The 25,154-nt window shown below is 45.8% G+C and overlaps 2 protein-coding genes across 5 annotated transcripts in view; both read left to right on the forward strand.

Moving 5' to 3' along the window:
* The window catches only part of ST6GALNAC6 (ST6 N-acetylgalactosaminide alpha-2,6-sialyltransferase 6), a 40,181-nt gene extending 22,621 nt beyond the window's left edge, over nt 1–17,560 (forward strand). For all 4 annotated transcript variants that reach the window (XM_054998112.1, XM_054998111.1, XM_054998114.1 and 1 more), the window contains exons 4-7: nt 1,500–1,679; nt 5,201–5,598; nt 12,311–12,418; nt 12,514–17,560. In XM_054998112.1, the coding sequence (XP_054854087.1) occupies nt 1,500–1,679; nt 5,201–5,598; nt 12,311–12,418; nt 12,514–12,706 (879 nt within the window). In that variant the 3' untranslated portion in view covers nt 12,707–17,560. The remainder of the gene's footprint in view (nt 1–1,499; nt 1,680–5,200; nt 5,599–12,310; nt 12,419–12,513) is intronic.
* Nucleotides 17,561–23,496: 5,936 nt separating this feature from the next.
* AK1 (adenylate kinase 1) overlaps nt 23,497–25,154 on the forward strand; it is a 77,047-nt gene continuing 75,389 nt past the window's right edge. Inside the window, exon 1 of the mRNA XM_054998374.1 lies at nt 23,497–23,593. Coding sequence (XP_054854349.1) covers nt 23,534–23,593 — 60 coding nt within the window. The 5' untranslated portion in view covers nt 23,497–23,533. The remainder of the gene's footprint in view (nt 23,594–25,154) is intronic.

Consider the following 25,154-nt stretch of genomic DNA (forward strand, 5'->3'; position numbering starts at 1 on the left):
GACCATTTTTGCCAAGGGCGATTTAAACTTTAAAAAATCCCCCCCTTGTTCCAGCTGACCCAAAGTGACGTCATTGTGCGGTCCTGAGTTCCACCACTGAGTTCTACCACCTCTTTTCCCAGAAAAAAAGCCCTGGTCATCAGTATACCCTAAACAGCTAAGAGTAGATATGTGTGTGGGCAGATGTGCTCCTAACTTTCTTTTTGTAGGATTGTAACTTAAGAACATAAGAGAAGCCGTGCTGTGAACTTTTTTTTAAATTAGTTTTTGGTTCCAGCTTATTCTGATAGCAGAGTTAATCAAAAATCGTACATTTTTTGGTTACATGATATATACCATGCATTTCCTTTCATCTCTACAAATTCCATCATAATTATATTATTTTCCACTAAGCTAAGTCTACTTTCTTTAATTCTAGTGCTTTTTCCCTTTCCTCATTCATTTAATTGTGTTTTGCTAACATACAGTTATGTCCCTATGTTATACTTCCATTCAACCCGTCTATAGGGCAGGGTCCATTTTTGTTTCCCATCATGTTTGTTTTTTTCTTTTATTAATTCTGTCAGTGTGTCCAGTTCTGCCATCTCTCAGATTTTGTCTATCAATTCTTCTTTTGTTGGTATATCTGTATTTTCCCAGTATCTGGCATATACTATTCTTGCTGCTGTTATTATATGGATTATCAAATATCTATTTTCCCTATTTATCTCCTCCGGCATTATATTTAGTAGGAGCGTTTCCGGTTTGAAGGGTATATTCCTTTCTAGCACCTCTTGCAGCAATTCATGTTTCCCTTTCCAATATTTCTTCACTTTCCATGTTGTGAACTTTTGTGAACATTATTTACAAGGCTGGGCTAATGTCTTTGATTGGAGTTCAAAGCTATGTGCAAACCCCACAGAGTACAGTGAAGTCACTAAAGGTGCTACAATAGGAATGTCACAAATATATACTGAAGGTAATTGAAAGTGAAGTTGTAAAAGCCAGCGAGGGATTGGATGTTGTTTTTACTTTGAAGTAGAGGCATTTTTCCAACCTTGGTGAAACTGTCAAAGCTTTCCAGAAACCATGTCAGTTTCACGGGAGACTAGACAGGGTGGGAAAAAGAAAGAAGGAAATCCCAAAATCATTGACATTGGCAAGTCTTTCTCTTCACAAGGAGACAAGAGAGTTGAAAATGTGAATAAATCATTCCTAAAAACATGCAAACCTGCAGTGGGTAGAGGACTCAAACCAGCCAGATTGCATCTGTTCAGAGGTGACATCAAAATGCTGAAAGGTTGAAATACAGTTATAAATTTGGCTTCCCGTATGGTCAGAGCTGGTGTTAGAAACCTGACATAAGCACAATTAAAACTGCTGTTCTGACATTCACACATGCAGGTCAGCTGTCCAGGTATGTGTGAAATCTGCTAAGGTGCCCTAGAGGGATGTATCCAAGGTCTGGACTCTTTCATCTTTCTGATCTTTGGCTGCTTCCTTTCTCTTTGCACCTACAGAGTCCTCGCGCTGCTGTCTTTCTCATCGTGTTCGGTCTGATCACGCTGCTAATAATCTACAGCTCCAACAGCAGGAGTGAGGACTTCCACTACACCTCCTTGGGAGTAAAGCTCCCTCTGCCTCCGAGCCTGAAGGAATGGGGGGTGAAAAATGGATACCTCCCTGTTTCTGGAAACAAGGTACTTGAAGCATCTGGAACTTTTAGGTTTCAGACCTGAAATATGGGGTTTTCACAGGGTGAAGCTGATGTCACTCTTCCATTTTCCTGCTTAACTCCACACAACGAACCTTTCTTTTGAATGCACCCTCACTTTGGTTTAGTTCTGAGATTCCTATCCTGCATGTCAATCATTTGGGTCTTCAAGGCAGCTTTCAAAAATACTTGAACAAAGTTATGAGTCTCATTGATCACAAGCTTCCAGAACTGGCTTCAAGTTGAGGTGGGTGGAGGGACCCTGGCCAAGATTACCTTTAGCCTCACCATTAAGGGTAGTGCTGACAATGTCCCTTTGATGGTCTCCTCTAGAGGTGGGCACGAACCCAAATATGAACCAAAATTCATCATGAACTGGGCTGGTTCGTGGTTTGCAAACCAGCAGTTCATCAGAGCCCATTTCGACAAACCACCATGAACTTTAGGCCGGTTTGTTTGGTTTGTTTTTGGTTTGTCACTGCAGACAGCCTGGTGCCGATCAATCAGTTTCCTAGGCAACGGGGGATGGGCATTCTGCAGCCCAAGAAGTGACTTTCTGCTGCCACGGAAGTGACATTTTCACAAACCAAACAAACTGGTTCGTGAACTGGGGCAAGTTTGTGAAAGTTCGTTGTTCGTGAAATGTGACAAACCACGAACCGCACGGTTTGGTATTTTCCTGGTTCGTGCCCACCTCTAGTCTCCTCCCATTTCTCCTTTCCTCTTTCCCAGAAATCAGGTGTCAGCAGCTCTTGGTGCTGTTGTTGCCATTCACTCATCCAGCAAATCCAAAGCGACGGCTGCTAGGAGCAACTGCAGCCACCGCCACGTAGAGAGAGGAATAGGCAAGGAAGTGGCAGCTGTTGTTCCTCCTCCTAGCTTCCATCAGTGTCTGTTTAGTCAGATGAATTCTAAAAGGCCATAATTGACCCAGGAGGGCCCAATCTTGCCACCACTACAGTGCAAGAGGGCAGACAGTAGCAGCTGTTGTTTTTGTGTCACGATAGTCAGCAGATCATTCCTGAAGCTTCGGAGCTCAGCAGCTACTCAACAATTGCTATCCTCTGATGTTGGTTCTGGAGGCTGACACATATAGATCTTCTACTCCTATGTCTGGATTTGAGTCCAGCGGCACCTTAGAGACCAACCGAATTTTCAAAGGATAAGCTTTCAAAAGTTAAAACTCCCTTCTTCAGATGCTGGTATCTTAAGAAGGGAGCTTTGACTTTTGAAAGTTGGAACTTTGAAAATCTTGTTGGTCCTTAGGTGCCCCTAGAATCAAATCCTGCTGTTCTACTACAGACCAACACAGCTACTTACCTGAAACACTCCTATGTCCGATATCTGTGCTGTGTACGACCAGGACTAGGGAAGCTTGTGTTTAAATCCGCAAGGGCCTGAGGATTATGGACATATCACTGTTTACTTGGGTTTAGATTTACAGGGATACTAAAACTCTGCAGGGTGAGGGGATCTATTGATGAAAGGTCCATAGTTGCGGGGGTGCTGCTGGACTCAGCGGGTGAGTCCAGCAGGGGGTGAGTCCATAGTTGCGGGGGTGCTGCTGGACTCATACGTTAGTGGCAGCAGTGTCCCGGAGTGCCTTTTACTAGCATTGTCTGGTTAGCCAACTGTTGCCTTTCCTGGACAGAGAAGATCCAACCACTGTGGTACCTGACCTGGAAACATGTAGAATAGATTACTGCAGTGTGCTTTATGTGGAGTTGCCCTTGAAAAGTGTTTGGAAACTTCTATAGATACAGAAATCTGCAGCCAGAATAATAATAATAATAACATTTGATTTATATACCACCCTTCAGGACAACTTAACACCCACTCAGAGCGGTTTACAAAGTATGTTATTATTATCCCCACAAAAATCACCCTGAGAGGTAGGTGGGGCTGAGAGAGCTCTGAGAGAGCCGTGCCTGACCCAATGTCACCCAGCTGGCTTCAAGCGGAGGAGTGGGGAGTCAAGCCCAGTTCTCCAGATTAGAGTCCTGCTGCTCTTAACCACTACATCAAACTGGCTCTGGGGCTCACTGGAGTGGGTTATAGGGACCATATCCTAGGTTGTCAACTTCTATGTGAGGCCTGGGAATCTGGAATTACAACTGATCTCCAGATTACAAAGATTAGTTCCCCTTGGAGAAAATGGCTGCTTCGAATGGTGGACTTTATGGCATTATACCCCACCGAGGTCCCTCACCTCCTCAAACCCTACCTTCCTCAGGCTCCGCTCTCAAATCTCTAGGAACTTCCCATCCAAAAGCTGGCAATACTAACCATATCAAAGAATGTTGTGAATCACTTTGGATCTCCACTGGGGACAAAAGTGGGGCACCAATGAAGTAAATAAATAGCAAATAATAATAATAACAACCATACTTTACAAAGTCCTCGTGTTTGCCTCAGGTCCTGTGGGGGTTCTGTGTTCAGAACTTTGTTGCCAGATGTGCGTGGGCCCAATTTAGATCAGGTCCATGGGGAGAGGGAGTATAAGCCTTCCCTGCTTTTGCAGTTTTCCCACCCTGAAATGGCCCCACGGAGCTGCTGTTCTCTTGGTGGGGCTATTTGCCTATAGCCAATCAGTGTGTGTGTGTGTTACGTGAGAAAGGCGGACTATAAATAATAATAACTGTGCTTATGTACTGCTCTTCTAGACAGATGAGTGCCCCACTCAGAGCGGTGAACAAGTTTGTATTATTATTATCTCCACCATACATCTGGGGAGCTGGGGCTGAGAGGAGGGGGTTATCCAAGGCCACCTACTGAGCTCATGGCAGGAATGGGATTCGAACCAGTGGAGTGCTGATTCACAGCCCAACCACTTAACCACTATACTACAGCAGCTGTCATAACATAAATAATGTTAACTGAGCCAGTTTGGTGTAGTGGATAAAAGCAATGGGACTCTAATTCCCCGCTCCTCTGCTTGAAGCCAGCTGGGTGACCTTGGGTAAGTCACAATTTCATGGAGCTCTCTCAGCCCCACCCATCACACAAGGTGATTGTTTTGGGGATAATAATAACATACTTTGTAAACCGCTCTGAGTGGGTGTTAAGTTGTCCTGAAGGGCGGTATATAAATAAAATATTATTATTATTATAAATAAACAAAAATAAAGTCACTTCTGATTTATGACAACCTTATGAATTAATTACCTCAACTGAGAGCCAGCATGGTGTAATGGTGAAAGTGATGGACAAGGACCTGAGCAACCCAGGGTCAATTATCCATTCTGCCATGGAAGCTTGCTGGGTAATCTTGGGCCCGTCACATATTCTCAGCCTCACCTACCTCAGAGGGTTGTTGTGAGGATAAATTGTAAGAGAGTAGAATGATGTAAGCCTCCTATGTAAGCCTCCCCACCCATTGGGGAGAAGGCAGGGTATAAACAAAGGAAATTTTTTAAAAAATGACAGCCTTGCTCAGGTCTTGCAAACTGAAGGCCATGGTTTCATTTATCAGTCAATACCCATCAGTTTTACTCCTTTTGTTTTCAGACATTGGACCGTCACTGCAACCAGTGTGCAATTATCACCAGCTCCAGCCACCTCCTTGGGAGCAAACTGGGTGCAGAAATTGACCAGACAGAATGCACAATCCGCATGAATGATGCTCCCACCACGGGGTATGAAGAAGATGTTGGTAAAAAAACCACCTTCCGGGTAGTAGCCCATTCAAGTGTCTACAGGGTCATGAAGAGGCCGCAGGAGTTTGTAAACAAGACTCAGGACACCACCTTGATCTTCTGGGGCCCTCCCATCAGGATGCAACAGGTCCTTAACAAAGTCATCCAACGGGTCATTATGTCGTTCCCTAACATGTCGGCTTTCGTAGCTTCTGCCAGACGCATGAGTCAGTTTGACAACCTGTTCAGGAAAGAAACTGGAAAGGACAGGTAAGTCCACGTAGGTCTCTCTGGCTTCTTGTCTGTAGCCCTGTTTTCAGGTTAGCCTTGCCAAGGGGAGGGAAGAGAAGAGGTGCTGGCTTCACATTTTGCTTATGATGCTCATTGCCACAAGGTGGTACATCGAGGCTTCTCTTGAGGGTGTTTTGAAAACTCCCACCTAGGGATAAGTCCTCAAGCATGTCTGTTAAAGAGGTCCACTTCCAGAGAGCAGAGGATCCGGACCCAAGAGCTGTCTTATACTAAGTCAGACCATTGGTCCACCTAGCTCAGTATTCTCTCCATGAGCTCAGAGTGTGAAAAGTTCTTTCTTTCTTTCTTTCTTTCTTTCTTTCTTTCTTTCTTTCTTTCTTTCTTTCTTTCTTTCTTTCTTTCTTTCTTTCTTTCTTTCGTTCGTTCGTTCGTTCGTTCGTTCGTTCGTTCGTTCGTTCGTTCTGTCTGTCTGTCTGTCTGTCTGTCTGTCTGTCTGTCTGTCTGTCTGTTTCCCACCTTTTTGCAGGGCTCAAGATGTGATAAAATGGGTAAGAGGAGAACGATGTTAGCCCCTTGGGGTCCCCATTAGGAGAGAAAGGTGGGCATGCATGAAGTAAATAAATACATAATTAAAACATCAAACAACAATAAATAATACCAATTCTACCCCCCGCAACAACCCAGACTAGTCAAGGCAATAAAACACATTAAAATACCTGCAATTTACACTCTGTTAAAAGTGCTGGTAAATAAAATAGCCTTACAACACCTCCTAAAGCCAGTTTGGTGTAGTGGTTAAGAGCATGGGACTCTAATCTGGAGAGCCGGGTTTGATTCCCCATTCCTCCACGAAGCCAGCTGGGTGACCTTGGGCGAGTCACAGTTCTCTGGAGCTCTCTCAGCCCCACCCACCTCACAGGGTGATTGTTGTGGGGTAATAATAACACTTTGTAAACCGCTCTGAGTGGGCATTAAGTTGTCCTGAAGGGCGGTATATAAATCGAATGTTATTATTATTATTATAAAGGTTTCCAAGAATGCCGCTGCCCTGAGGAGCCCATTCCATGAAGTAGGGGCTGTGCTAAAATGACCCACAGGCCTTTGTTTTGTAACACGGGGAATGAGTGATTTACCATCTGGTCCTGGTCTTGAGTTGCTAGATCCCGATGAGGATTTCTTCTCTCTTCCGGCTTATTCTTGGTCCCTTTCTCTTTTCTCTCTGCTGCCACCACAGGCCACTAATAGACTTGTAGTCTGTTGGCTGGAGCCAGAATCCCTTTACAAGTATCAGAATCCTCTTCCTCTCTCTGCCTTTATGAATGAGATGAAGGAGGCAAAATTGGAATCTCACTGGCTGGAGATATTCATAGCGATGTGGCCCAGAGCCAAAACTACCAGGAGAAAGGTGTGGGTGGTGGCCATGTGTAAAGTCTACTCCTTACCAACCAACATTTAAATAGAAGTGTTTATTTAGGCATTTAGGGCGTACATCCGCCCTGTGTTATGCCAGCTGCACTGGCTCCCAGTTGATTTCTGGATCCAGTTCAAGGTACTGGTTCTAGTATTTAAAACCCTTCATGGACTAGGACCTGCATTCCTACAGGACCGGCTTTCCAATTATGTCCTCCGCAGGGCCTTGTGCTCTGTGGATACGCAGTTTCTGGTGGTCCCCAGCCCGAAGGACCTTCGGCTGGCCCCGGCCTAGTGGAACACTTTCCCAATGGAGATCAGGCCCTGCGAGACCTTCTACAGTTCCACAGGACCAGCAAGATGCAGATGTTCTGCTGGGCCTTTGACTAGGGGCCGGCATTTTGTCCCCCTTCTGACCACCATGCCTTCCTTTTGCAGCCGCCCTGAAGTTATTTCATGGCAGTGCCCGTAGTTTATGGTGACTTTGCAGCAGCCTGATTTGCTTGGTGGCACCTGGATTTTTTTCATAGCATTTGAGTCAAGTGGTTATAATGTTTTTATTGTATTTTTTAACTGTTGGAATCCGCCCTGAGCCCGCTTGTGGGAAGGGCGGGGTAAAAGCTGAATTAATTAAATAAATAAATACCTTGCGTTTCTCCCAGAGGAGAACCCACTGCAGATTACGTTGCTGCCCTTTCCTCACTTTTTATCCTCATAACAACAACCCTGTGAGGTAGGTTAGGCTAAGAGACAATGAATGGCCCAGGATCACATAGCAAGTTTCCATGGCAGAGGGAGAGGGGTTAATCCCAGGTTTCTGGGTCTCTGGTTTGATATATTAACCACTACAGTGTACAGGGAAGAGACTTTGCCTTCTCCTCACCTTCTCAAACAGAAGGCTGTCCTGAAAACTAATTTGAACACAGGCTGAGATCACGGGAGGGGTGCAAGTCCTGGAAGCCTGTCATTTCTGAAGAGAAGCTGAATGTGTATTTTTGAGTTGAGGAACAATCTAGCTCAGGAAGACAAACTTGTGGTAACTTGGTTCGAAGAATTTTGTCCAACTGGGACCGGACTATAAAGATGTGCTTTTCATTTGATAAGCAATTAAAAATGAAAGTGGTCTTTCATGACAGTTGAAGGCAAACCTTGAACAAAAACTATCTGGATCAGGAGGGGCCCCAGCTCAGCCCCTGCCTTGCGTTCCATGGGTCCCAGACTTTATATCCAGCATTTCCACTTAAAAGGTATCTGGCGTTCCTTCTTTACAGAGCCACTACCAGTCAGATTACTACTACTACTACTACTCCCAGGGCTTTTTTTCTGGGAAACGAGGTGGTGGAACTCAGTGGGTTGCCCTCGGAAAAAATGGTCACATGGCTGGTGGCCCCGCCCCCTGATCTCCAGACAGAGGGGAGTTTAGATTGCCCTCCATGCCGCTCAGTGGCGCGGAGGGCAATCTAAACTCCCCTCTGTCTGGAGATCAGGGGGCGGGGCCACCAGCCATGTGACCATTTTCAAGAGGTGCCGGAACTCCGTTCCACCGTGTTCCAGCTAAAAAAAAGCCCTGACTACTGCTACTACTACTACTAATTTGATTTATTGTATGCTCTCCCAGCATGCAGGCTCAGAGCAGATCACAACCAGATTAAAATACAATACGGTGTACAATATGACAATTAAATAGATTAAATGTCAGTGGCATTTAAAATTAATAACAATTAAATGTAAAATTAAAACACTTAAAAACTGGTAGCAAAAAAGTTCCCACCCTTGGCAGCACATTCCACAATCCCACGTAATCGTTGGGCCGACGGTGGCTGATGGCAAACAGCAAATAGATCGGAGGCCGGTAGACAGTACTGAACTAGGTGGACCAGGTGTTGTGTCTTTGTACAAATTGGCTTCAGATGCTACCTGTCAACTCATCATAAAGAGATGGTGGTGAGAATCAGCCCCATGTTTGCCAGAGCTGGGCTCAGAACAGTTGCAAGCAACCATTGGGAGTACACGGATCGTGTCCATGTGGCTTAGTATTGCTTTCTGTGAAGGCTGTGGACCTTTTTTCCTGTCAGCCTTTTGGTATTGCTTCATCACTTCCTATGCATGACAATTCGTCTTTTTTTCCTGTCCATTTTTTAAAATTAGTTGTATTTGATTTTTGAATACAAATAACAAATAATAAAAAGAGGAAAAGTATTAAGAGGGGAAAAAAAGGAGGAAAGGAAAAACAACGAGAAAAGAGAACAGAGAGGACAAGGGAAAAAAAGAGAAAAGAAAAAGAAGATATCTTCATAATGATCTGCCTACAGTAGCATTCACTATATCATTCAACATTCTTAATGGGTAGATTATACTATTTATGATAAAACGTATCAGTCCTTTTGTATTTTGGTGAATACCAGTGTTCGTATTTATTTTTGCTCCAATTATAAAGTGATCTCTAAAGTCCAGCAAGCTCCTCTTCGTTTCCCTTGATCTTTATTGCATTCATCTGAGACGCATTTCAGTAAAAACAGTTCCATCTTGAAAGGTATTGGTGTCTGCATAGTTGTATGGAGTAGTACCTATATCATCCAATATTATCCAACATCTATATGTAACTTTAGGAAATTATCTGTAGCCTTAAGAAACTGCCCCCTATGCTAACAAATTCCTGTATACTTTCTACATTTCTAGTGTCTACTTATAGTAATCTTATACATTTTAACTAAACTATTTAAAATTAGATACCATCCACAAGGCCTTTTATATAATTCTCTTTTACGTTTAACATCTTAGTTATTATCATCTTAGTTTTCCATCCTTTATTCCATTATTCTACATCTATCAATTTTTTTGAGAGAGAGAGAGGAGAAAAATGGAAAGCTAAACATGTATCTGTTAAATTTTACTAGTGAAATTAAGTTGTGAAGAACAACAGAATGGGGGGGGGGAATGAGTCAGTTCAGAAAAAAATTATTGAAGATATCACTAGTACATTTTAATAAAATAATGCATCACCCATCAGAAAGTATATATGAAAGAATTAAAAGTGTCCTGAGTAAGAAAAATATTGTAGACTGTTGCTTTAACCTCTTGGTCTTCAATTGGGGTATTGTGTTCACCCATTTATCTATTTATTTATCTGTTTGTTTATTTAAAGCATTTGTATGCCTACTTTCTACCCAAACACGGTCTCCAAGGCAGCATTAAAACGCTAAAAAAATTAAGACATTTAAAACAATTCAAATTTAAAACATTTTAAAAAGAATAAAAACAATTCAATAAACACACACACACACACACAAAGACCCAACGCAAAGAACAGGGAGGAGGGCACGTAGAAGTTATAAGAGTGTAACATGATTTACACCCCGGCATGCAAGAGATTGCCTTGGTTGTATGGCGACAATTTTCCTTTTGATGCTGAGTCTTCTGTTTTCCAGTAAAAAATAGCGAAAGTCTGCAAATTTCTGATCTTTTCTTGTTTTGTTTTTCATTGCTCTTTGGAGAATGTTATATATATTGATTGATTGTTCTCCCTTCCTCCATTTTATCCTCGAAACAATCAAACTGTGAGGTAGGTTAGGTTGAGAGAGAACAAGGAAGAAAAAGGGGGTGTGCGGAAAGGTCCCCGCAAACTCAACCCAAACTAGCAAGGGAACAAAATAGAGGGGTCAAGTTACAACCTGAAATAAAATATATTTAGAAAGTATTTATTATAAATGTGCACATATATAGATTAAAAGCAAATTCAAAACGTAAGGCCTGAATGGCAGGCGACATAAATATGCTAAAACTTGCTAGAACATTCCCAATGTACAGATGATGGTACAGTGCAATGACCAATATAAACAGACCATGGTACAGTACAAAAACCAACCAGACGCGTTTTGGCCCTAAGGCCTTCCTCAGTGGTCAATTGTAAACTATTTATAATCAAACACACCCACACATACCGAAACCAATTATGAAATGCTCCCGGTGTTTTATCCAAAACTCTAGTATTGTGTGATAAAATACAATTGTGGCAGCAGACCCAGCCAGGACTGCACTCACACAATGGTATTGTAATCTGAGGCTTGGTTTCCATTGTATAAGGGTGTGTTACATCAATCTGCAGTAGACAGAGTGGCCTGAGAGAGAGACTGACTGACCCAAACTCACCTACCAAGCTTCAGTTACAGAATTAGAATTCATACCTGGTCTCCCAAATCCAGTCCAACTCTGTATCCACTACACAACAGTCGGGTGGACAACCTCCAAGTGGCACCTGGAGATCTCTAGCAATTACAATTGATCTCCAGACAACAAGGATCAGTTCCCCTGTCAAAAATGGCTGCTTTGGAGGATGGCCTTTATGACACTATAACTTCCAGAGTGCCAGCCCCTCCCCATACCCCACCCTCAGGCTCCATCCCCAAAATCTCCAGGTATTTCCCAACCCAGAGCGGGAAACCCTAATGGTCCAAATGCAGATGCCTGTTCAAATTGGAGTGAGTTTTCTGCACACCAACCTGAATTGTAAAACAGCTGCTTAACAAATGCAGTCTGAGAGCCAAGCTACAAGTGACGCCTGACACAGGTTGGTCACTTGTCCGCTTACCTCAAGTTTTGATGGGAAATGTAGGCGTCCTGGTTTTACAGCTTGGCTCTCCATTACAGCTGCAAGACCAGAATGCCTACGTTTCCCATCAAATCTTGAGGGACGCTGACAAGTGTCCAACCTGTGTCAGGCGTCACTTGTAGCTTAGCTCTGAGTGGAGGGAGTGGCTTACTTAGGACCACCAATTGAGTTCATAGCAGAGGTAAAATTTTGAACTATGATATTCCTGATTTATAATTCTGGACCTTATTGGGGGATGTGGTAGAGAAGGGGAAAATATGGTAAAAAATTAAAAGTGGGACCCATGTTCCATATTGAAGATGGGCCAAGGTTTTGAAAAGTCTGAAGGCTTTTTCACATCTTGCGGAACTAACTTCCAAAATGTGATTTCTCAGGATATGGAGACATAGTCAACTTGAAAAGGGCAATAATCAGATTTATGGTCTGACAAGGGCAATTAGCTGTGATAGCTAAACGGAACCTCCACATTCAGAGGCAACATACCTCTAAATGCCAGACGCTTGGGGAGGGCACACAGAACTGCTTGTGGGCCCCTTGTGGCCCCTGTTGGGAACAGAACGTTGGGTTAGAGTTTCTGTGAGAAAGGTGGACTATAAATAAAGCAAGTAAATAAATCTTTCCCACTTTCTCAATCTCATTTTCTCATTCTCTGTCTCCCATCTCTTTTGACTTGCTTTAATGATTTGTCCCCCACTCTTGATCCCTTTACAGAGTGACGTCACGGTCCTGGTTGAGCACAGGCTGGTTCACCATGGTGATCGCGGTTGAGCTGTGCGACAGAGTTCACGTTTACGGGATGGTCCCCCCTAATTACTGCACGTAAGTAATGCTGGCTGCATTTCACTCTCTTGTTAGCTTTGAGTGTTTCTGGTCTGGGTCGTTTTATCCTCTGTCTCTTGCTCCCCACCTCACAGCCGTAAGACTCCTCTACCCCGTAAGATGCCGTATCACTACTACGAGCCGAAGGGCCCAGATGAATGCTTCACCTACATTCACAACGAGCGGAGCCGCAGAGGCAACCACCACCGGTTCATCACTGAAAAACGGGTGTTTGCCAACTGGGCAACCCTCTACAACATCACCTTCTCCCACCCAGATTGGGATTAGCACTGTACACAAGTGCCAACTGCACACAAGGTGCCAAACCCTTCCACTCGGGCAGGGAGGTCAGTGGGGCCGTAGTGCCCTCTCCCCATCCAAAAGAGGAATCCTTTGCATGAAGAAGCTGGTCTAGCAGCTGAGAGCTTTGGCTGCCAGTTTCAGGCGTTCACCCAGCGTCAAAGGGGGAATCAGAGCGCTATCCCATCTTTCTGACACCCAAAGCCCCATTGAATCAAGTTCAGCATTCTGTTAAGATTCCAGGAAATTCAAAAATCTGGGTGTGAAGGTAGCGGCCTCTCTGCCACTCCGACTATATTCTGTGCTGCTCCATCTAGCTATCCTAGAAGAAATATAATCCTCCTTTTACTCAGCTGTCAAAATGCAAGAGGGGAGCTGGTGTGGAGAAGGAACGATGGGAGAATGTGTTTCTGATTTCTAGAGCTATTAATGATCTTGCTTCCATTTTCCGCCTCCTGGCTTGCTGGCTAGGGCCACTTCCCAGTTCTGTTCTGGATCTAGCTAAAAAGGAGTCCTCCTGAGTGTTGCTGCTAACCCTGGTTGAGCTTTACGAACCGCCTCCCCAGAGAAGAAAGCCACAGCGCAAGCAGGAGAACATGGCTTGAACAAAATGAGGCCCAACCCCCAAACTGCTCGTTGAGTTCTCTTCATCGCTTGCTTTGGTTCAACATGCATTTTCACAGTAGCCGAGCTAATGTGGCTGAGAGCCAGGCAGCTTCCCTGCAGTCACAGACTTGAGTACAAGGCAGGGGTGAGGTCCAAGCCACAAGCATCCATTCAGGTAGACTTGCAAACCAACACTACACATGTCGTTTCTCCACCTACAACATGTAATTGTCATGGCCACGAGTCTGGCGATGGCCACCCGTGTGGATGCTTTTTGTGAAGGGGCTTATTCGAGGCGGATAAGCTGAATGGTGATTATTAAGTATGATAAATAAATGGAACCTCCATCATCAGTGGCAGTGTATCTCTGAAAACCAGAGGGACATTAAAAACCTGGGGAAGGTAACAGCCTTGATGCCCTCCTTGTGGGCTTCCAGGGGTATCTGGCTTTTTGTTTTATTTTGAATGTTTAAACCCAGTATCTCTGTATCTCTTTTCACTGCCTCTCTTTTCAGTTTAGAGAAATATTTTACCATTCTTGTACAATCACAATAACCCTGAAAGGTTGGTTGAGGTTGAAAGAAAGGGCAAAACGATACGGTTTGAAGTGTAGTTTGGGGGATTGCTTTTTCGGAGGGCTTTCTTTTTTTTAGGGGATCAACAAATGGAGGGGGTAAAGGGCGGTTGACGTTTTCCTTGCCAGGCATTTGTCTGCTCCGTCCCTCCCATCCGCCCCTACGACGTTTATTTGGACGTAGTTCCACTTCCGCCCAGAGCTGACTGGTCACCCCACTGAGCTTCAGGAGCAAGTTTTCTACTTGATCCTCTCAGCCCAAATTAGTGTCCTTTCCTCCGCATTGCCCTGTCCCTTGCCCTTTTCTTTCTGTATGCACAATCGCTACCGTTCGACATGTTAATCTGCACTGAAAGTACTGAAAGAGAAAGGAGGCCTTCCTACCATTCCTAGCGGCCTTGATTGCGGGAATGAAAGATTTTTCAAATGGGCGATGATTTGGCATTCAATTATTTTGTGGATACTTCTGAACCTCAGCTGCTGTTCGATGCCTCTTCCTTCATCCAGCTCCCCCCATTAAGCCATTCTGCCCTTAGCAACTCTTTGCCAGATTGCCATGGCAACTCTTTGTTGCAAGTGGTGGAGCTGTTTCTTGCTATCGGAAGAGCCAGTCATGCCAATTTACAACTCGAGCGTCAAGGTCTGCTTGGGTTTTTGCACTCTGGGTTCTGGCACAGCTTGTGCAGAGAGCGAGGGAGTTTTCCTTCCTAGCTGACTTGTTTCTGAGCTGGCGGGCAGAGGCTGCCCCCACCCCAGCCCTCTAGGATTGGGACTGGAAGGTGCCCTCGTGAAGGAGTTAACACGAACCTCGGCAGCCTCCTTATCACACCACAACATCCTTGTTTGTACATCGGCACCGGGTATGGCGTCAGAGCAGCACCAGGACCCAACGAGCACCACCCGGCGATCTGATGTTTATACAGCTACAAATGCAGCGAGGGGATTATATATTTTCGTTCTCTCTTATCGCCGAAATGGTCAGTAGTCAAATGCAGGGGAGGATGCTTCACAAAGAAAATCCAGATAGACTTGTTCACGGGTTCCTGCTCAGGACACAGAGCTCTGCCTCCGTCATCTGCCTTAACAATAACAGGAATGCTTTCCACTATGTGATTCGTGAGCTATCTTGTGCATACATCTTCACGATCGTTTAGCCAGTTTTCCCATGTTGACCTGAGGCTGGCAGTGACCTGGTGAACAGAGGAAGCAGTTGGGAAGCCCTCAGCAGTTGTTGCTGCTGCATTTTCCTAGTTTTAAATGCTGGGAAGAGGTAGTCACTATCTAGGTGAATGTGCAGAGCAGCTAAACTCTCTACCCATATGTTAGATATGTTGGGTTAAATCCGAAGGTTCCAGAGATGAAGGATAGATAAGGTTCCAAAGACTAGATTGCTGGATCCTTTCTTAATTTGTCATCAATTTTGAATAATCTTGCCATGTCTCAGTTTCTCCATCTGCAAAATAGGGAAGGGGAAAAAAATCCTGCCAGACCTGATGCGGAGGGAGGTTTGCAAATTTTTCTTGTTTATGTTCCAGTCCAGAGAAATGTGGAATTAACAGAAGGCTGTTGGTGCTTTGAGGACTGCCAGATTCACAGCATCTGCTGATAGCTGGGGAACAGTACTGTGACCCATGTCTGGAAATCTGGTTATGCACACCCAGTGTGTTTAAAATCTCCCTTGGGAAAAAGGGTGATGGTTTTATCTCATGGCCAGCTTCACCCTGGTAACCACGGCTTGCCTTGGCTGTGAGCTACTGGTGTTGCAAATAAATGTGGTCCTATGAAAGCATGCACAGAGGCGCTAGTAGGACCAACAACTCACAGCTGGCATGAACGGTGGCTACCACAGCTGTGCTGGCTGCAAGCATGGGCTTTTGGCTAGCTTTTGATATAGACCAGCTTTGGAATGAGCAAGATTAAACAAAAATAACCAAAGCCACCTTTGCATGTGGGAATTCAAGGTGCATGGAGTTGAATCATGCCGCTTGATCTCCTGGGAACACTTTGGTGTCTTTGCTTTCTTTAGAGTCCTCACTTCTCCTTCCTTTAGGCCTAGTTCTAACCCAAGTGGTTAGATGTCTGTACAAAATGACTGCAGATATGAGTGAAAGATAACATATTGGAATACAATCTCAAGAAAAAAAATCCCTGCCGATGGAAAACTAGCATGCCAGGGCACAGGGGGAGGCAACAGCTTTTGTCCCTGAAGAAAAAACTAACCTCTCGGACCCATATTTTGGGTAGGTGATGAGGACAGTCAGTTGTGTAATGTGGGACTGCTGTGGGGCTGTCAGTGGTGTCGCATTAGGAGAGGAGTGGCTAACCACATAGTCTCATGTGCACGTAAGCTAATAAAATCCAAGATGTAGAAAACCCAATTCTTGGCACTTTGCAAGATGTAGCGTTCCACATTGTGTACATAGAAAACTTGCTTCTAGTCCTTCAGTGTTACCATTCAGCTGGGGGAGGGGGGGTCTAAGTGCCAAATGTAGTATAGTTTATTTTTTCTGAATGGCTCTGAGGGATACTTAAGGTACCCTGTTGTGAAGAAATGCAAAGCAGGCAAGATTCTATTTTTATTTTTATCAGTCACATATTTGTGTCGATTTAAAGAAGTATGCAAGCCTTCAAGTCACACAGAACTCTTAATCAGAAAACTTCATATGGCATGAAGTGTTCTGTGTAACGCAGAAGCTTGGAATAAAGAATACTGCCTTATCTCTTAGGTATTGTCTCCTGTGGGACCAAAACAGTGACAACTGTATGTATCAAACTTGCGGATGATCAGACATCTGGAATAATTTATGCCCTTATATACATATACTTAAACTAGACACGTGCAGAACTAAAGCATAATCAAAGTGGACAGGACAAGAACTTAGGGCCGATTTAGGTTAGACATAATAGATCCATGATCAGTTGAAGAGAAATCAATCTTCCGCCGTGAGCTGCCATTGGCTGCCATAGGGAGAAAAAACAGGTTCTGCCTCCTCCCATCAAGGCCAGTAAAACAGCTGGATGAAAATGATTTGTCCCCATAAAATGGCAGTGAGGAAACCATCCCATCACCTCCACCACGGCTGCTTTTAAAGAAAACGAAAGCATTGGAGATCCAGTGGCAGCTCCCTAGTATTATATCAAGTCCTACTCACCTTGTACCAAGCGCCAGCTCTATGTTCAGTTCGAACTGCATTTGATCGTAGCTAATTCGCCTATGCTGGACCTCGTGGTAGGGCTTCAGAGTAGTATATTGTACACTAACAATGGTAAAAGAATAAGTGACTGGGATCAAGCTTGCCTTGATCATCTTTGTTGGTAGGATCTTCTAAACTATCTCTGTGGTTGGCACAAAGTGTCTCAATGATTGGTCACTTTTTAGCCCAATTCTGTTTGGGAATTCTGTCCACAAGTCTTACACCACTGATGAGAAATGTTAATGAACACAGTAGCTCACACACACGATTGTCTGGTGCCCGGAGCTGCACACCAAACTGGAAAGGAAGAAGAGAGTTTTGTAATTATTTGTATGGAAATAAATATTGCTATATCTTGAAGCATTTTCCTTTCCTGCTTTTCTTTTAAACATCTCCCCCCGCAAATGGTTCGTATTACCTGTATCTTTGTAAATTCAAAGTATTGAAGTGATACTTTTGTCTGAAAGCAGTCAGTTCACATATCAAGTGTGTCTTAAATCTGTACCTTTGTCGTTCTCAGAGGCCTGAGTCATGTTATTTTTCCTAATAATATATAATAATAAATAATATTTGATTTATATACCTCCCTTCAGGACAACAACACCCACTCAGAGCTGTTTACAAAGTAAGTTTTTATTATCTCCACAACAATCACCTTGCGAAGTGGATGGGGCTGAGAGAGCTCTCAGATAGAACGTATTTCTTCAAATGATTGATCATAACAAAAGATGTAAATACATAGGATACAGAATGTCACATTCTCATGGTTTTTATGTAGTCAGATTTTCATGTCGATCTTCTTACATCGAAAATTCACTTGGAGGTGACATTTCCCTCATTGTTCTTTCACGGTAAACCTTTCTCGCAAAGTGAGATTTGTCATGGCGTGTCCTGGAAATTCAAGATGCATTCAGGCATCATGATAAACTGTGGTCTGTGAAATGAATTCTAGTTAGCATAGCCAATGCAACTAACAAATCTCAGTTTGTGCATAAACTGTAGTTTGTCCACTTTCTGTCTTCCTGTGCTCAGAGACACTACTGAATGTATTCCACCCAGGACTAAGCCCTAACAACCAAAATGAGTTCTGAAGCTCAGTGCTTGCTTTTTTAAATGACAGATGCTGCAGAACTCTGGCCTGCATTGAAACGCTGTGTCCAAGTCCCAGGTGCCTGAGAGGTGACTGTACTTACTTCGGGTGGGGGGGAATGCATTCTACTGAAGCCCTGGTAAAGAATTTACTGTCCCTTATGGTTGGTATTGGGCCTGAACTCTGGCAAGCTTTGACTGTGGTGAACTCTGCTAAAGCCCAGCCCTACTTCTTACTGAGGGCATTTAGTTGACTTCTTCCCTTGTTCCTCAACATGTTTGAGCAATTGTTCTCTGAGGAGGAGAGGCTGCATGCACACCCAGCATTGAATAAGCCTACATTTCTCCCTCCCTTGCCTTAAATAGGAACATATGAAACTGTCTTAGAATGATGGTTGTTGTGGGTTTTCCGGGCTGTATTGCCGTGGTCTTGGCATTGTAGTTCCTGACGTTTCGCCAGCAGCTGTGGCTGGCATCTTCAGAGGTGTAGCACCAAAAGACAGAGATCTCACTGAGAGATCTCTGTCTTTTGGTGCTACACCTCTGAAGATGCCAGCCACAGCTGCTGGCGAAACGTCAGGAACTACAATGCCAAGACCACAGCAATACAGCCCGGAAAACCCCCAACAACCATCGTTCTCCGGCCGTGAAAGCCTTCGACAATATGTCTTAGAATGGTTTGATTCAGATATCACACCAAACCATGGTTAAGGAAACTAGATATTTAACAATCCGGGATTTGCAATGGACAAGGAAAACATAGTTTGAAATTCAGTTTGCAACCACAATAGGTATAACATTATAGTCTAATGGAATGTTTGAGTTGAAAACTTTGCTGGTGGCCAGCAAAGCAGATTTCATGGTTTATGGAAATTAGTTTGCAAACTAAGGTTTGGTGAGATGTGTGAATTGGCAAACCTGTTACAGCTATTGCTTCACCTCCAAAACACCTAGCTGTTTTAGAGCTGAGCAGATGGAGGATGAAAGCTGACAGGCAACTCTGAAGCAGGGTTTCCCTGCATGTTAGGGGAAGGTGAAACCACGTTACCTGCCGCAAGCCGTGGTTTGGCATAATTAATAAATCACATGAACAATGGCAGGAGGACTTGATTGAGCCATTGTAATTGTGCTATGAATTATGTGGTCAATTGCACACATTGGCTCTTAGCATTGCAGTCATTTGCGCTGCACGTAGATTTGATGACCAGTTCCTTTGGAGTGGATTGGAGTTCTCTGCCTCCATCTGTGGAATGCAGGGATGGTTTGGAGCGGCAATCACGTAGTATCCCATCAGGCAAATCAGGGTCGTCTTGCTTCTGCCAACACAGTGCCTGTCAACAACGGATGAGAAAGCAGAAAGAAGACGGTATGGCAGGATGAAACGGCTTTACAATCTGAATGCTGGGTAGACTCATTGCTATGAGACCTACAATGACAGCATGCTTGAGGAATAAAACACCCTGCGTCCCGGCAGACAGGCAAGTAAAAAAAGATGCTCTCTCAAAACCTGTGGATGGAGGGGTGAGACTGCAAATGGCAGCACAACACCCAACTCAACAGGCCATGTGAGTAATGCTCATCTCAGCACGAGGTTGGGGTCTGAGGACCAAGCTACAAGTGACAAATGGGCAAGTGAACAGACTCGCGCGTATTCCTCCCTGTTCACTTGCGCTCCACTTGATCACTACGAGCCAAGCTACAAGTAATGAATGACACTTGAACGGCAAGTGAACAGACTCGCGTGTATTCCTCCCTGTTCACTTGCGCTCCACTTGATCACTACGAGCCAAGCTACAAGTGATGAATGACACTTGAACGGCAAGTGAACAGACTCATGTGTATTCCTCCCTGTTCACTTGCGCTCCACTTGATCACTACGAGCCAAGCTACAAGTGATGAATGACACTTGAACGGCAAGTGAACAGACTCACGTGTATTCCTCCCTGTTCACTTGCGTTCCACTTGATCACTACGAGCCAAGGTACAAGTGACGAATGACACTTGGAGCGGAACTACAAGTGACAAAAGGCACAGATTGGACACTTGTCAGCTTCCCTCAAGTTTTGATGGGAAATGTAGGCAGCTTGGCGGAATGTTGGACAAGTGACAGTTGAAAAGTCTATTGGACAGCAGTTGGAGAGCCAAGATCCAAGACTAGGATGCCTACATTTCCCATCAAAACTTGAGGGAAGCTGACAAGTGTCCAACCTGTGTCATTCGTCACTTGTAGTTCCGCTCTTGAACAGCAAGTGAACAGACTCACGCGTATTCCTCCTTGTTCACTTGCGCTCCACTTGATCCCTACAGGGAGGAATACACGTGAGTCTGTTCACTTGCCGTTCAAGTGGCATTCATCACTTGTAGCTTGGCTCTAAGACAGATCGCTGATCCACCATCAGTGTTGCCTACTCCCCAATAGCTGTGGCTCTGCAAGGTCTCAGGCAGAAATTTCTCCAGGCCTGCAACCATAAAGCCTCTCCAGGGGAGTTGCCAGGGAGCAGACCTCATGCCTCATTGTGCTGCGAGCAGTTCTATGTCCTCTTTCTAAGCAGCTCCTTGTGGCTTTGGCACCTCTGCCTCCATTTCTTCCAGTGGCCCACATCTGAACTCCAGGCCTAGCAGAACAAAACACAAAGGCATTCTGAAAGGAAAAACGCCTTGGGCTGTGGGCGGTAAATTTCTCGTCGCTGCTGTGGAAAAACTGCAACTCCTCCAACTGTGTCCTTGGCCACAGCTCCAGCCCTGCGCTTTCCCTCCTGCCCCCATTAACTTCCTTGCAGACCAATCACCCCCCCCCCCAACCCCCACTGCTGGAAGTAGAGCAGAGAGGAAGGGATGGTGACGTTAGAAGACAGACAAGCAGAACACTGATTTTTCAAAAACAGAAAAGAGTCCAGTAGCACCTTTAAGACCACTGGACTCTTCTCTGTTTTTCCTACTACAGAATAACATGGCTAACTCCTCTGGATCTATATGACCACTGATTTTTCAGTATGTTTTATGGAGCATCCCCATTCAAGACATCTTAGTTGGATAATGATCTATCTAAAGTCTACATGTGTTTGCACAGATGTGAAAATTGTTTTGAGGAAAATAGTATTCTCTGTCAACTTCAGAGGAGGCCTAGTCAGGTATCATCATAGAAGAGGCATTTTTTCTTGGGAGCGGGGTGGGGTGGGGGGAGAATGGACACCACAGCTTCTTGCAAATTCTTGTATTAAGAATAATTTTTAAAATTGGTCAAGATAGGTAGCCGTGTTAGTCTGTCTGTAGTAGTGGAAAAGAGCAAGAGTCCAGTAGCACCTAGAAGACTCACAAAATGTGTGGTAGGATATGAGCTTTCATGAGCCACATCTGAAGAAGTATCTGAAGAAGTGAGCTGTGGCTCATGAAAGCTCATTCCCAACCACAAATGTTGTTAGACTTCTAGGTGCTATTGGACTCTTGCTCTTTTAAAAACCGCTGTCCCTTTGATCAAGGGAGCACCTTTCTGAATTTCCCCCCTCCTCCCTTAAATCCCTGCTAAGACATGAAGCCCACAGGACGACCTTGGGCCAGGATTTTTTTTTTGACTGCCTAAGCTCTGCTCACGACCTGAGTTTGATCCTGGTGGAAGCCAAGTTCAGATAACCAGCTCAAGGTTGACTCAGGAGGTCGGTAAAATGAGTACCCAGTTTCCTGGGGGTTAAGTGTAGATGACTGGGGAAGGCAATGGCAAACCACCCCCGTAACAAAAGTCTGCCAAGAAAACGTCATGATGCGACGTCTCCCTATGGGTCAGTAATGACATTTACCTTTTACCCAGGGCTTTTTTTCAGGCGGAACGCGATGGGATGGAGTTCCAGCACCTCTTGAAAATGGTCACATGGCTGGTGGCCCCACCCCCTGATCGCCAGACAGAGGGGAGTTTAGATTGCCCTCTGTGCAGCGCGGAGGGTAATCTAAACTCCCCTCTGTCTGGAGATCAGGGGCGGGGCCACTGGCCATGTGACCATTTTCGCTGAGGGTGGTTTAAACTTTAAAATACTCCCCCTTTGTTCCAGCTGACCCAAAGTGACATCATTGTGCAGTCCTGGGAACTTGTGTACACTGCGCATGCAGTACCACTGGCACCACCTCCCACTAGGAGTTGCCCCCTGTGCTGGCAACCCACTGAGTTCCACCACCTCTTTTCTCAGAAAAAAAGCCCTGCTTTTACCTAACTTTTCCTAAACGAGTTGATTTCCTCACACTACCTCTCAGGGTTGTTGTAAGGTGAATCGAGTGATGTTTTCAACTAAAAGTTGTTGCATTACTTTTCAAAATGGGTAGTGTCTGTTGGCATCGGTGGGTAGGAAGGTCTGCTCCTGAAGGTTGGAGGGTAGAGTCTAGGTGGATTAAGGCTAAACCTGAGGAACTCAGAGCAGAGCAAACACTCAAAAGTTCTCAAGTCATGCCTGGAGGGCAGTGGATGGAGCCTCGGGGGTGGTCTCATGGGCCAGGGGTTGAGCGTCTCCTTCACATGCAGCAGGGCCCAGGTTCAGTCTCCACTTAAAAGGACCAGGTAGGAGGTTACCCAAAAGACCTGATACCTCACCCCCAAGCTGCTGAGTCCATTGGAACAGACAAGGCAATGGCACAATCAGTTGCCAACCTCCAGGTGGTGGCTGGAGATCTCCCGGAATTACAACTAATCTCCAAGCCACAGAGATCCACCCCCTGGAGGAAAAGTCTGCTTTGGGGGGTGGATTCTGGTATTCCACCCCACTGACGACCTTCCCCTCCCTAAGCCCCACCCTGGCCAGGTTCCACCCCCTAAAATCTCCGGGAGTTTCCCAACCTAGAGCTGGCAACCCAACGAGAAATAGGACTGGAGAGAGCTGGGTTCAGATCCTCAGCCAGGAAGCGCACCGGACAGGTCATCTCGGCCTGGCCTACCGCACAGGGCTGTTGTGAGAATAAGTGGAGGAGGGAGAGGCTGCTGCGTTCCTTGGCAAGAAGAGCAGGGCAGTTTCAAACCGTGATCGAAGACGGGGATGTCTTCGGTGGGAGCGGCGGAGGGGTGACCCCCCGGCGGGTCGAGGGGGCAGAACTCGGAGGTGGGGCTTGCAGAAGAGCCGCGGAGCAGCCCGGCCCCGACCCCCGGCTCGTCTTCCCAGCCCGCGAGGGGGCTCTTTCCCTGGGAGCGCCAGAGAAGCTGAAGCGGGGCCGTGAGAGCGGCAGCGCCCAGCCAGGGCTCCCCTCCCCGGCGGGCGGAGCAGCGGCCGCCCATCGCAGCAGCAGCTTCGGCTGGAGACGGCGGGCGAGCGGCGGAGCGAGTCTGCTCGGGGGCGGGCGCTTCCCCGGCGCGCCCCTGCCCAACGAGGCGGCAGCATGAGCACGGCGGAGGCCCGCGACTACGTCTCCCGCCGGGAGATCCCGCAGCTCTTCGAGGTGAGCCGGCCCGGGGAGGGCGGAGCCGCCCCTGGTTTGCGGGGGGCTCGGGCGAGGGTCCGGGTGCGCGCTAAGGCGGCGCCGGCTTCTCTGAGCGTGGCCAAAGCGCTTCTTCTCTCCTTGCAGCGGAAAAGAGCAAGAGCCCAGTAGCACCCGGAAGACTCCCAAAATTTGTGGTAGGGGATGAGCTTTCTGAAGTGGGAAGGGTATCTGAAGAACTGACCTGTGGCTCGCGAAAGCTACCCTACCACACATTTTGTGAGTCTTCTAGGTGCTACTGGGCTGTTGCTCTTTTCTACTGCTACAGACAGTCTGCTACCCATCTTGATCTTCTCTCCTTGCAAGTCGAGGCGCAGTGCTTTCCTTCCTCCCAGCCCGCCCCAGCAGAGTGAAGAAGACTCTCTCTGCGTCAGTGCAGAGTGCTGGTTTCCCCTCCAGGGAGCCTTCCCTAGGGCTCGGAGCTGCGCTCTGAAGGCTAAAAGCCTGGTATGCACCCTCTGAGCATGTGCAGAGTGCAGCTGATTTGTCGCCAATGCTTAGCCTGCCACCTGGGAGAGACATGGCGCCGAGGAGCGAGTGCTGTGTGACTCCGTGCTTGGGACCCCCAGCCCTGTGTTTCTGATCAGGAGACCTGAAAGTTAGCAGATTCTAATATGAAGCTTTAAGTGCCTTGCTAGAGGGAGATCAGGAGTGGTGTTGCTACCATCTGCACAAATTGCACGCAAATGTTTCTTTCTATCGGGGTAGGGAGAATAAAGGAGCTGCCAGTGTCCACGGAGAGGTGTTGTACACAGACAGCCTAGCAACTGAGCCAGCATTATGAATTGTATGGATTGCTAAATTAATTGTCTCAATGACTGTCTGCCTTGAAAAGTCAAGCAGAGTGTGTTTGGTGAAACAGATTGAGCCATTAAGCTACCCTGGGAGAACCTGGGGCTTTTCATAAGTGATCCATAAACCAAGGCCTGGCAGACAATGGTTTGTGCAATAACTTTTCCTTTTCTAGTGGTTCATTTTGCTTTTCTGTCGGAAAACATGGAACATTATATACCCAAACAGAAAGCCAGGAACTAAACAGATTTTTATTTTCCAACGTTCTGGTCCCCAAATCCCAGTATTTGATTTCTGTGATCTTGAGTGCGGCAAGGTGCTTAAAGCGGGATCCAGAGTAGCTTAAAGCAAGTATGGCCATCTTCTTCAGCTGGGGAATTATAGATCCTTAAATCTTTTCCTGGTCACCAGCATCCCCTGCATGCTAATCATCTAGGATGAATCTGGCCTCATTTGGAAATATTGCAGGCCCCTTCAAGTGATGAAGTCTGTCTAGGCTATCTGTGGCATGCTGTGTGGCTGCCAATGAAAACAGCAACCTGCGTCTCCTCTGTCCCCTGTAAATGAAAACATGAGACGCGATACCATTGGATTACGAGTTTGCCTCCAAACATCAGTGATTGAAGTGCAGAGAAGGGACATACGGCTGAGATATTATAGATGTTACGAGGGCGAGACGGAGTTACTGTTTTCCGAAGGATCTCCACCATCTTCATAACATCTAGATCAG

Source organism: Eublepharis macularius, chromosome 14 (genome assembly GCF_028583425.1).
Source record: "Eublepharis macularius isolate TG4126 chromosome 14, MPM_Emac_v1.0, whole genome shotgun sequence".
Classification (NCBI taxonomy): domain Eukaryota; kingdom Metazoa; phylum Chordata; class Lepidosauria; order Squamata; family Eublepharidae; genus Eublepharis; species Eublepharis macularius.